The sequence below is a fragment of the Hypanus sabinus genome, chromosome 3 (assembly GCF_030144855.1).
Source record: "Hypanus sabinus isolate sHypSab1 chromosome 3, sHypSab1.hap1, whole genome shotgun sequence".
Taxonomy (NCBI): domain Eukaryota; kingdom Metazoa; phylum Chordata; class Chondrichthyes; order Myliobatiformes; family Dasyatidae; genus Hypanus; species Hypanus sabinus.
The window spans coordinates 59,488,696-59,502,407 of NC_082708.1; the positions used below are offsets into that span (position 1 = coordinate 59,488,696).

At 41.5% G+C, this 13,712-nt stretch overlaps 1 protein-coding gene across 7 annotated transcripts in view; it reads left to right on the top strand.

Moving 5' to 3' along the window:
- The window catches only part of rev1 (REV1 DNA directed polymerase), a 101,664-nt gene that overhangs the window by 78,278 nt on the left and 9,674 nt on the right, over positions 1-13,712 (top strand). For all 7 annotated transcript variants that reach the window (XR_009511185.1, XM_059964465.1, XM_059964464.1 and 4 more), the window contains 4 exons: positions 1,403-1,636; positions 1,756-1,837; positions 3,651-3,838; positions 4,352-4,508. Coding sequence is in view for 6 of the 7 variants with exons in the window: in XM_059964465.1 (XP_059820448.1) it covers positions 1,403-1,636; positions 1,756-1,837; positions 3,651-3,838; positions 4,352-4,508 (661 nt within the window). In the remaining variant the exon portion in view is untranslated. The remainder of the gene's footprint in view (positions 1-1,402; positions 1,637-1,755; positions 1,838-3,650; positions 3,839-4,351; positions 4,509-13,712) is intronic.

Here is a 13,712-nt window from a genome sequence, read left to right on the forward strand (position 1 = left end):
TTGGCAGAAGCACTCTTCCAGTAACCTTTAAGCTATGAAGCTGCCAAATCATACCAAATAACACATAAAAATACACAGCCTATATAAAGTAGGAATAATGTATGTCCAGTGCAGTTTCACCTACTGGAATTGGGAAGACATGAGCACACTGATGATGGTGTGTTGGGCTGAGTCGTCGGAGGTTGTGGTGGTGGGACACTGGGGTGTCATCTCATCATCGTGTGTTTCCATCAGGGCAGGCAGGTCACCTTCTTCTATGTCTGCCTGCCTCAATGTCGAAGGTTGAGTTTTGTTATCTGCTGTGGCTGATGTGGAAGGCTTGGAAAACGACAGTATGCTTGACTGCTTAGCCTCGCTCATTTTTCTATCGTACAGTTCTTTGTAAGCACTCAAATCATCCTGCAAATATGCCCTAAGCCTACGTACCTTTTCAAAATTAAAGTCATACTTTTCTGCAATCATTGCAGCATTGTCAATCGCAGTGAAAATCTCACGCAATTCCTTCACGTTCAGTTCCTGGATGACTTCACTTTCGGGCCGTTCGCTACTGCGTTTGGTGTCAATTGTTATCCTTCCCTCTTCATCAGCTCTTCATCTGTCAGTTCTTGGTCATGGGATGCCAAAACCTCTTCAACATCATCTTCACCAACTTCCACAAACCCTTAGCCAAACTCACTATATCCTTACTTCATTCACCACGATCGAAAAGCTTTATTGTGCCTAGTTTTGCGCTAAGTGTAACACCCTTACATGGATGCACAAAATAAATCGACATAAAGCACAGATGCTCACAGGCACGTTTTAAGCAATGCCGGCTAGAATGCAGTTCTGGGGGAGGATCTTGGCTGCTTGGCGCGCACGCTGCCTTTTTTTTCATAACAATGAAAACACCTTCAGTTAGCGAAAACAGGTAACTAATGTAGGTCATTCGTAACAGCGAGGTGTCGTAAAGCGAACGTTCGAAAAACGGTACACCTGTATAGTTTTTAAATATTTGGACATGAAATGGTGTAGTCAGTGTCAATGTAATGACAATTTTAAAAGAAAAATGCATATTTTTCTGTCTGAGTACTTAAAGTAAGTGCTTTATTCTTGACGTACTGTAAAGCTTTGAGAAATTTGTAGAACTTGCACAGTACAAGCCCTTCAGTACATAATGTTGTGCTGACCCTTTAACCTATTCCAAGATGAATCAAACTCATCCCTCCCACATAGCCCTCCATTTTTCTTTCGCAAACTCATTTATGTCTGGTTTATCATTGCTTTTAGATTTTATCCATGTACACTGGAATCACAGCTACTAGGTAGTTGATGTATCAATAATGTGAAAACTAAGCCTTTTAGAGAATGAGCTCGTACAAACATTTTTAAGAGAGTAATATGATGTTTTTCCTTTTTTTAGATAGATCCTACCGTTTTGGCAGCACTTCCTCCAGATATAAGAGAGCAGGTGGAGCAGGCGTTCTCTGCTCGACAGCAGCCCGGTTTTACTGACATCCGTGTCAAAGAGTCAGTGAGAGGCATTGCCACTGGACATGTGCCTGCATCAATGGGGACACTGATTCTTGAGTTACCAGGAGCTCAGGAAACAAGCAATGCTGCTGGAATGATAGTAGCCCTCCCAGCTTTTTCACAGGTAAAATGCCTGTTGTTACTGTACTTCATTTCTGTGTAAATCTTAAGAAAAATTTGCACAAAATGACCAAATCATCTTCTTGTAAATAGGAATTAGTATTCAGGATATTTTGTTTTTAGGTTGATCCTGAGGTTTTCGCTGCTCTTCCCCTTGATGTACAAGAAGAACTAAAAACTGCTTATGATCAAAAGCATCGACAAGGTGAGAATACTGTTAAAACCAGATTCTTCTATAATATCAAATCTAATACAATCTCTTAATATTCAGATTTTTTTTCAATGTTGTCAGGCTAAGATGTAATTTTATGTAAATGTTAATTTGAGGCATCATGGTAGCAGAGCGGTTAGCACAATGCTATTACAGCTCAGGGCATCAGAGTTAAATTCCATCATCATCTGTAAGGAGAGTTTATGTACTCTCTATGGAATGCGTTTTTTTCTCCCGAGTGCTCTGGTTTCCTCCCACAGTCTTCCAGTTAGTAGGTTAATTGGTCATTATAATTTGTCCCATGTGATTAGGTTAGGGTTAAATCAGGAATTGCTGGGCGGCGTAGCTCAAAAGGCCAGAAGGACCTTTCTCGCACTGTCTGTAAATAAATAAGTACATAGATAGATAACATTTTTACCTTCATTGAATAGAATCTATAAATGGGTAAACACAAAGGAGAAATCGATGACATTTCAAATGAAGTAAGGTGCAAGGTGATTATAAAGTGACATTTGTCATTTCTGTTACCAAACATAAATATATGTGTACATTCATTCATATGAATGGAGATGTCAGTTTTTTACTTAGAGAGTGGTAAGTGCATGGAATGGGCTGCTGACAACGGTTGTGGAGGTGGATACGATAGGGTCTTTTAAGAGGCTTTTAGATAGGTACATGGAGCTTAGAAAAATAGAGGGCTATGGGTAAGCCTAGTAATTTCTAAGGTAGGGACATGTTCGGCACAACTTAGTGGGCTGAAGGGCCTGTATTGTGCTGTAGGTTTTCTATGTTCTATATAATCTAATTTAATAAAGTTTATGTGGTCTGTGAATGTACATACAGAAACTTGAAATATTATTGGCTATGTAAGGGAACATGTGATGGGTAGATTACCACTTCTTCACTTTGGCTTGCTGTTGACCCAGGTCCAAGTCTAAGGAGCATGTATTCAAAAAGATATGACCACATTTGTATTAATTTTATTTTTCAAACTTTACAATCTACTATTCACAGATAATCTAACTACCTATCATTCGCAGGAGAAAGAACCAAATCAATATAATTTACAGATAGGAGCAACATGTCAGATTCTATGAAAACTACTCTATTACTCTTCTGGATCTTTAAACAACTACCTAACAATCGAAGAAAATGTGCCAGGAATGCATTAACCTAAATATCCATGTGTATTGCTGGTACTTTGTTTAGTTGGGATCTAACAATGATAGAGTTAGCTTCTGAAGATTCCCTTCTTTTATCTTTTTTTTAACTAGTTTTCATTTGAGTGACATTTCAAAATATAAGCAGCTTACTACACATATTTATGGTATTTACATGGGGGGGGGCCATCCTTCTTCTATTTAGGTTTCCTGATCCAAGTTATGAAGCTGCAAAGAGATTCACAGGTGCCTCTGGGGCACATTGGGAGGGAGATTTTTTTCCTTTGGGTCTTTTTCTTGGTATACAGTTCCAGATAGCAGTCTCAATCCATTGCTTTACTCAAGGGACATCCTTGTATATGAGAGTCTACACAGAGAATGCAATTTGGTTATTTGATCCACCTTTCGTTTAATTTCATAACTGAAGAATGCGGTAGATAATGGTCTAGAAAGTGACAAGGAAACAAAGTAATTATTCATTATCGTGATTTGCTTAGATAGTAGGGCATGTTAGGCAGTAGGAAGAAATTGAATGGAACTTGAAGCTTTTGGTGTGACTTGAGTGGTAATTAAAGATATAAAAGTGTATATAGTCTTATGGGGTAATCTTTAAAGAAATTTTGAAATATAATTTTTTACTGTTTTAGGCCTGAAAAGTCAGTTACTACAGTTGAAGAATCCTCTTCCTGAAAAATCAAAGAAACGGTTTAAAAAGAAGAATCATACCAGTCCTATTAAAGCTCTTAGTCCTCTTAAAAATAAGTTAATGGTCAGTCCACTTAAAGTACTGCCTGAATTGATTCGACATGAACACCAAGGCAAAGAAAAAAATCAGGTAATACTGTGCTGTACACTAACTCTGGTTCAGTAGTAAATTATGTTTCATTTTGAACTTGCTGAATATTTTATTTGAACATACAGAAATAATTCGCACATAAAACTGCTAAAATCTGTTCTATTCCTTTATTTTCATGATATTCTGACTACGGCAGTGTTAGTATGTTTTGTCTATATTTTCAAGAAGTATTCATGTATCCTGTCTGGCCCCAGAAATTTATCTACACTAATGCTTTTCAAAATTTCCAGTATATCCTCTTTCTTACCCAACATGTTCCAGCACATTTAGGCTGTTCAATTCAACCTTACAGTCATCAAAGTCCGTCTTTCAGGCGAATGCTGAAAGAAAGTACTCATTAAGAACCTCTCCTCTGACTCAAGTACATTTCGTCCTTTATCCCAGATTGGTCCTACCCTCGCTCTGGTCATCTTGTTCTTCAGCCAACATTCTGTCTTAAAATGTATCAATTGCTTAATTTAATCAAACTGACATGTTTTTATTTGCTTACAGAGTGATCCTGTTGCTTCCACATCTGATCATCAGGCTATCGCATCCCCACAGCATGATATCTGTGCTGACTCAGTGTACCTGAGAGCTAACCTTGCCGGAGCCTATCAACTAAAAGATGTAAAATCACTTCTAAAAGAATGGGTTACAACAATTGGAGGTATATCTGAATAATAGTAGCACCTTGACATAATCCTTTGATTGCTTTGACATCATAACTTGATTCATGAGATGTAAATTGTTACTGAATAAATTGAATTGCCTTTGAGAACGTGATAGCTCCTAGAACACAAACTTGAGAGGAGTGGGATTAGGCCAATCAGTCCTTCCAGTCTGCTTCACCATTTAAAAATATCAGGGCTACTCTAATTGCAACTTTGGTTCTGCAATCCCGACTAGCCATGGTAACATCTGGCTCTTTTGCTTTTTGCAAACCTGTTTAACTTTACCTTGAAAGTATTCAAAAGTTCTGCTACCACAGCCTTTGAGGAAGAGAATCCCAAGGTTTCTCAATTCTCTGAGGGAAAAAGTCTACCTTTTCATCACTACTGAAGTCCCAGTGATGCCAGATTATCAGAATGGAACTCCACCCCAACATTCAAAGTTCACTTCAAAGTTTGATGTATTGCATATTCAGAGATGCTCTTCTGCACACTGCTCTCATAACAGATGTTTATGTGAGTTACTGTCGCCTTCCTGTCAGTTTGAACCTACCTGGTCATTCTCCTCTGACCTCTCTCCCTAACAGGGTGTTTTCACTCACAGAACTACCACTCACTGGACATTTTTTGGGTTTTATTTTTGCACCATTCTCTGTAAACTCCAGAGACTTGTGTGTGAAAATCCCAGATTAGCCATTTCTGAGAGACTTAAACATTTCATCTGGCACCAGCAATCATTCCATGACAATCAGTTAAGTTATATTTCTTCCCCATTCTGATGTTTGATGTGAACAACAACAGAATTACATGCTTTTATGCATCGAATTGCTGCCACATGATTGGCTGATATTTGCATTAACAAGCAGGTACACGTGTACTGAATAAAGTGGCCATGATGTATACCGTGGAGAGCATTCTAACTGGTTGCATCACCATCTGGTATGGTGAAGCAACTGCACAGGATCAGAAAAGGCTGCATTAAGTTACAAGCTTAGCCAGCTCCATCATGGGCATTAGCCTCCCCAGCATCCAGGACATCTTCAAAAGGCAGTATCTGTAATTAAGGACCCCTGTCACCCAAGAAATGTCCCCTTCTCATTGCTACCATCAAGAAGGAGGTACAGGAGCCTGAAGACACACATTTAACACTGTAGCTACAGCTTTGTCCCCTCTGTCATCAGAATTCTGAAAGGACAATGAACCCATATACACTACCTCAGTGGTTTTTTTGGCTCTCATTTTACACAACTTATTTAATGTTTAAATTCTTTTATTGTAAATTGTATTTTTATTACAATGTGCTGCTGCCGCAAAACAGATTACATGACGTGTGCCAGTGATATTAAACCTGATTATAATTCTGAAGGAAGTATATGACCAAGGAGTTAATATATATAACTAATGATGGAGGAGACCTGTCAAGAATATAAGAAGTGTAGGGAGATGCTTAAAAAGGAAATTAGGAATGGAAGGAAGGCTCACAAGAAATCCCTTGTAGATGGGATTAAAGTGAAGCCAGAGGCATTATATAAGCTTATTAAATGCGTATGAAAAGAAAAGTAGGGCCCTTTAGGACAAGGGGTGGGAGGTGATCTGTGCTAGAGCTAGAAGGTATGCATAAGGTTCTAAATTAATACTTTATACTAGTGTTCACAAAGGAAACAGATTTTGTATCTGAACGATTCAGTGAAGGGGAGTCAGTGAAAGTCAAAAGCAGATCTCCATAAATAAAAGGGAGGTTTTTTAGTGCCTTGGCAGGCCTAAAGATGAGTAAGTCCCCAGGAATGATGGGATTTAGCCCAGGCTGCTGCAGGATGCAAGGAAATAGTTTGCTGGAGCTCTGGCTAAGATTTTAAAATGTTTACTGGTTGAAAATAAGGTAAAATGACCGTAGAACAGACATGGTCCCTCTTTTCAAGAAAGACAGCAGGGAAAAGCCAAGTAACTCTTGAACTGCGAGCCGAATGTCAGTGGTAAGGAAAATATAGAACACAATAGAGCATTAATGATTATCTGAAAAAGCAGGGACTAATCACAGGCAGTCCAACAAAGTTTTGTCAAAGGCAGATTCTGTTTGACCAATTTGATTGAACTGAATTCTTTGAAGATGTTACAGAATTTATTGATGAGGGCAAGAAAGTACATGTGGTTTACATGGAATTTAGTTAAGCCTTTGAATCAGGTTCTCATTACGGGACCTTGTCAAAGGTGTAGATTACAGGGCAAGTTGGTAAACTGAATCGAAATTGGTTTGGTAATGGGAGACAGAGGATGGTGATAGAGGGTATCTTTTATGATTGGATCCCATAAGACTAGTGATATCACACAAAGATCAATGCTGGGAACTTGGTTGATTGTGATATGCTGAATGGGTGTTTGAGTAACAGCTAGCCAGAGATCGGGAGTATGAGGAGGACTAACCCACTCAGGTCAGCAAGTATGCAATAAAAAGTAGTGCTTAACAGGAATTTCAAGGATTGAACAGTGACCGATCAGAGATTGGAATTCATTAGCAAGTGCAAGTTAAAATACGTGGCAGGTGAAGCAGCTTTTGTCAGAGTGGACTGGAGGAAATCTGCAGATGCTAGAGATTCAAACAACACACACAAAATGCTGGTGGAACACAGCAGGCCAGGCAGCATCTATAAGGAGAAGCGCTGTTGACGTTTCAGGCTGAGACCCTTTGTCAGGACTGACTGAAAGGAAAGATAGTAAGAGATTTGAAAGTAGTGGGGGACGGGAGAAATGCAAAATGATAGGAGAAGACCGGAGGGGGTGGGATGAAGCTAAGAACTGGAAAGGTGATTGGCGAAAGTGATACAGAGCTGGAGAAGGGAAAGGATCATGGGACGGGAGGCCTCGGGAGAAAGAAAGTGGGGTGGGGGGAAAGCACCAGAGGGAGATGGAGAACAGGCAAACAACTAAATATGTCAGGGATGGGGTAAGAAGGGGAGGAAAGGCATTAACGGAAGTTATAGAAGTCAGTGTTCATGCCATCAGGTTAGAGGCTACCCAGCCAGTATATAAGACATTGCCAGGAAATAAGGTAAAATCTGAAGGCCCCCCTCCCCCTCACCTACACCAGCTCCTTAGTCATATATTAAACTGTATGATCTTCCCATTTCTGGTCTCACTAGCATGTGACATGGGTAGCAGTCCTGAGATCTCCCAGTGGCCACACATTTTAATTCCACGTCCCATTCCCATTCTGATATGTCTATCCATGGTTTCCTCTACTGTCAAAATGAATCCAAACTCAGGTTGGAGGAACAACACCTTATATACCAGCTGGGTAGCCTCCAACCTGATGGCAAGAACATTGACTTCTCCAACTTCCGTTAATGCCCCTCCTCCCTTCTTACCCCATCCCTGACATATTAAGTTGTTTGTTTCTATTTCTCTCTCTGCCTGTTCTCCATCTCCCTCTGGTGTACCCCCCTCCCCCTTTCTTTCTCCTAAGGCCTACCGTCCCATGATCCTTTCCCTTCTCCAGCTCTGTATCACTTTCGCCAATTACCTTTCCAGCTCTTAGCTTCATCCCACCCCCTCTGGTCTTCTCCTATCATTTCGCATTCCCCCTCCCCCCCACTACTTTCAAATCTCTTACTATCTTTCCTTTCGGTTAGTCCTGACGAAGGGTCTTGGCCCGAAACGTCAACAGTGCTTCTCCTTATAGATGCTGCCTGGCCTGCTGTGTTCCACCAGCATTTTGTGTGTGTTGTTTGTCAGAGTGGACAGTGTTAGAGTGGGGATTTTGAGGCCGCAGCATTTAGAGGCTTCAGTGAGAGAAGGTGAAAGCTCTAGGTAGATTTTTTTTTCAATTTATTTATTGTTTCTTTCTTTCTTTCTTTCTTTCTTTCTTTCTTTCTTTCTTCATAATTGAACAGTTAGAGCAGCAGGATAGTTGAATCTTTCTCTTTTGGGATGTGGCAAGGCAGGGTGACCTCCAGTGTCCCTGATGACTTCACCTACAAGAAATGCATCTGTGTTAAAGAGTTGGGGCTAGAACCAGGTGAACTCCTGATCATTCATGAGGCTGAGGGGGTATAAGATAGGACATATAGAGAGGTAGTTACATCTGAGGTGCAGGAAACTGGGTGACAATTAAGAGGGTGAAAGGGGTTAAACAGCCTGTGCAGAGAACCCCCATGGGCTAAACAACTCCTAAACAACAAGTACACCACATTGGACCTAGTGGAAGAAAGTCAGTCAGGTGTCTGGCATAGAATCTGGCTCTGTAGCTCAGAGGGGAAGGGAGGAGAAGAGCTGCACTGTCCTGATAGGGGATTTGTTAGTTAAGGGAACAGAAAGGAGGTTCCGTGGTTGAGAGCGAGATTCCCAGATGGTATATTGCCTTCTGGCTGCCAGGGTCCAGGTTATCTCAAATCAAGTCCTTAGCATTCTTAAGTGGGAGGGTGAGCAGCTCTTACTTATGCTCATGCTCCATATAGGTACCAGTGACATAGGTAGGAAGAGGGACGAGGTTCTGCAGAGTGAGTGCAGGGAATTAGGTGCTAAGTTAAAAGACAGGACCTCCATCCAGGCTTGTGATCTCAGGACTGCTACCCATGTCACATGCTAGTGAGACCAGAAATGGGAAGATCATACAGTTTAACACGTGACTAAGGAGCTGGTGTAGGTGAGGGGGAGGGAGGCCTTCAGATTTTTTGATCATTGGGCTCTGTTCCAGGGATGGTGGGACCTGTATAGAAGAGGCAGTTTGTACCCACTTTGGAGTGTGAGTATTATTCTAGCAGGGATGCTTACTAGTACTGCATGGTTGGGGAGGAGTTTAAACTAGAGTTACAGGGGGTAGGAACCTGAGTGCCAGAACAGATAATGAAGTGGTTGTAGAAACAGATGTTAAGACCTCATACAAAGTTGGGGAATCAAAAGGTTGTGTGTGTTTCAAGAAGTATTGTAAGAAAGACAGATGAGCTCAGGGCATGGATGAATTATGATACTGTAGCTATTAGACAATAGACAATAGGTGCAGAAGTAGACCATTCGGCCATTCTGAGATCATGGCTGATCATTCACTATCAATACCCAGTCCCTGCCTTGTCCCCATATCCCATGATTCCCCTATCCATCAGATATCTATCTAGCTCCTTCTTGAAAGCATCCAGAGAATTGGCCTCCACAGTCTTTCGAGGCAGTGCATTCCACACCTCCACAACTCTCTGGGAGAAGAAGCTCTTCCTCAACTCTGTTTTAAATAACTGACCTCTTATTCTCAATCCATGCCCTCTGGTACTGGACTCTCCCAACATCTGGAACATATTTCCTGCCTCAATCCTATCAAATCCTTTAATTATCTTAAACGTTTCAATCAGATCCCCTCTCAATCTCCTCAATTCCAGCGTGTACAAGCCCAATCTCTCTGCGTAAGACAGCCCTGCCATCCCAGGAATCAACCTAGTGAATCTACGCTGCACTTCCTCAATTGCCAGAATGTCCTTCCTTAAACCTGGAGACCAAAACTGTACACAATATTCCAGGTGTGGTCTCACCAGGGCCCTGTACAAATGCAAAAGAACATCCTTGCTCTTGTACTCAATTCCCCTTGTAACAAAGGCCAACATTCCATTTGCCCTCTTCACTGCCTGTTGCACTTGCTCATTCACCTTCATTGACTGGTGAACTAGGTCTCTTTGCATTTCTCCCTTACCTAACTCTACACCTTTCAGACAATACTCTGCCCTCTTGTTCCTGCTTCCAAAGTGGATAACTTCACATTTATTCACATTGAATGACATCTGCCAAGTATCTGCCCAATCACCCAGCCTATCCAAGTCTCCCTGTATTCTCCTAACGTCCTCTTCGCATGTCACACTGCCACCCAGTTTAGTATCGTCAGCAAACTTGCTGATATAGTTTTCAATGCCCTCATCTAAATCGTTGACATAAATCGTAAAGAGCTGTGGTCCCAATACAGAGCCCTGTGGTACCCCACTAGTCACCTCCAGCCAGTCCGAGAAACACCCATTCACTGCTACCCTTTGCTTTCTATCTGCCAACCAGTTTTCTATCCATGTTGAAACCCTGCCCCCAATGCCATGAGCTCTGATTTTACTCACCAATCTCCTATCTGGCATCTTATCGAATGCCTTCTGAAAATCTAGGTACACAACATCCACTGGCTTACCCTCGTCTAACATCCTTGTTACACCCTCAAAAAACTCCAACAGATTAGTCAAGCATGATTTGCCCTTGGTAAATCCATGCTGGCTCGGCCTAATCCTATTTCTGCCATCAAGATGTGCCACTATTTCGTCCTTAATAATGGACTCAAGCATCTTCCCCACGACTGACGTTAGGCTAACAGGGCGATAGTTCTCCGTTTTCTCCTTCCCTCCCTTCTTGAAAAGTGGGATAACATTAGCCACTCTCCAATCTTCAGGAACTGATCCTGAATCTAAGGAACATTGGAAAATGATTACCAATGCATCCGCAATTTCCTGAGCCACCTCTTTTAGAACCCTCGGTTGCAGACCATTTGGACCCGGGGATTTATTAGCCTTCAGTCCTACCAGTCTACTCATCACAGTTTCTTTCCTAATGTCAATCTGTCTCAATTCCTCTGATATCTTATGACCCTGGCCCATCCATACATCTGGGAGATTGCTTGTGTCCTCCCTGGTGAAGACAGATCTAAAGTACACATTAAATTCTGTTGCCATTTCCCTGTTTCCCATAACAATTTCTCCCAATTCATTCTTCAAGGGGCCAACATTGTTCTTTACTATCTTCTTTCTCTTCACACAGCTAAAAAAGCTTTTGCTATCCCCTTTTATATTCCTGGCTAGACTGAGCTCATACCTGATTTTTTCTCTCCGTATTGCTTTTTTAGTTAAGATCTGCTGTTCCTTAAAACTTTCCCAATCATCTGTATTCCCACTCATCTTAGCCCTGTCATACTTCTTTTTCTTTGATGCTGTACAATCTCTGACTTCCTTTGTCAACCACTGTGGCCCCTTCCCCCTCTTTGAATCCTTCCTTCTCATTGGAATGATCTGCTTTTGCATCTTTTGTATTATCCCCAAGAATATCTGCCACTGCTGATCCACTGTCCTTCCTGCCAGGGCATCCGCCCATTTAACTTTGGCCAGCTCTTCCCTCATGGCTCCGTAGTCTCCTTTGTTTAATTGCAACACTGACACCTCTGATCTGCCCTTATCCCTCTCAAATTGTAGATAAAAACTTATCATGTTATGATCACTACTTCCTAATGGCTCCTAGTTAGTAAGACTTGGTTTCTGGAGGGGCAGGACTGGCAGCTCAATATTCAGGGCAACACACACATCTCCTATTCTGGGGTTCCGTTGTTTTAGACATGATAGAGCAGGAGGGATTAAAGGGGACAGTGGCATTACTAGTCAAGGAAAATGTCACAGCAGTGCTCAGTCAGGTCAGACTGCAGAACTTGTTTAGTGATGCTTCTTGGGTAGAACTAAGGAATAAGAAAAGTATGACCACGTTACTGGGGAATGTTACAGACCACCTAAATCCATGGGATTTAGAGAAATTTGTAGAGACATCACAGACTGTTTAAAGATTCAAAGTACATTTATTATTGAAGTATGTATGTGGTATACAGCCCTGAGATTCATAAAACAAAAAAAAACATGGAACCCATTCAAAGATAAACATCAACCCCCCACGCAAAAAAAACAAATCGCGCAAATGGCAATCAAAAACAAACAAGCGAAGAACGCAGAATAAAAAACACAAAATCAAAAGAGTCCAGGCATATTCAGTTCAGCTCAGTGTTCATTATCTGCAGTCTGCCCTGATTCAGAATCGCACAAAATAGCAACAAATTAAAGGAGCGATCAGAAACACGTTGTAACGTGAGCTAAGAGTCAGAACCATAAATCACGTCATTTAAACCTTACCTAAATCCCAATGCTCTGGCAACATTGAGAGAAAGATCATCTTAATGCAGGAGCCTTCCTCTGGGAACAACAAGCAAGAGGGGTAGAGACAGTCACATGCAAACACCTTCCTTTAGGAGCAACGAGCAAGAGGCTGGTAGACAGTGCTGGGTACCCTCTCACCTTGATGATTTCAATGTTTATTGGGGCTTTGATCAGCAAGAAATGGAATCAATCATGGCCTCACATCCTGTCTCCAGGCTTCTTAGCCTCGAGGCTGCATGCCTCACAGAACACACCCTCAGAGACAGCAAAGCACTGGATTGCTTAATCAGCCCAAGAACACACCACCAAAATGTAGATCACAGGCTCCAACAGTAGCAGAACCACATTAGAAAGAAAAGAAGTGAACCATCTGGAGGACATTGCCCTTGGTCATGTTGTTTGCTGGCACCATCTGTCCACCTTTCAGCTCCTGCACAACCCCTCACTGACTGTAATCCGTCTGGGAGAAATACAAGGTTGTGATAGCAGGTATTTTTAACTTGCTACCTATTGACTGGATCTCCCATACTCCAAAGGACTAGATGGGGTAGGTTTGTCAAATGATTTCAGGAACATTTCCTTAATCGGTACATGGACATCCCAACAAGAGAGTGTACAATATTTGATTTCTTGTTAGAGATTGAGACAGGGTGGGTGACAGAAGTTTGTATAGGGAAACACATTGCATCTTCTGATCATAATGCCAATAGTTTCAAGGTAATTATGGAAAAGAATCTGTCTGGTTCTTAGAGCAAACACAAAATCTGCAGATGCTGGAAATTCAAACAACAACACACACAAAGTGCTGGTAGAACACAGCAGGCTAGGCAGCATCTATAGGGAGAAGCGATGTCGACTTTTTGGGCCGAGACTCTTCATCAGGACTAACCGAAAGGAAAGATAGTAAGAGGCTGAGATTCTAAATTTGAGAAAGGCCAATTTTGATGTTATCAGAAGGGATCTGGCAAGTGTGGATTGGGACAGGCTGTTTCCTGGCAAAGGTGTACTTGATAAGTGGGAAGCATTTAAAAGTGAAATTTTGAGAGTACAAAGCTTGTAATAAAGCAGAATCAAAGGCTAGGATTACAGTTTTAGGAAGCCTTAGTTTTTGAGAGATTATGAGGCCCTGGTTAAGAAAAAAAAGGAGGTGCATAGCAGGTAAAGGCAGGTAGGAACAAATGAGGTACTTGAGTATAAGAAATGCAAGAGAACATAAAGAAATTGGGAGGGCTAAAAGACAGTGTGAGGTTGCTCTACAGACAAGGTGAGGAGAATCCTAAG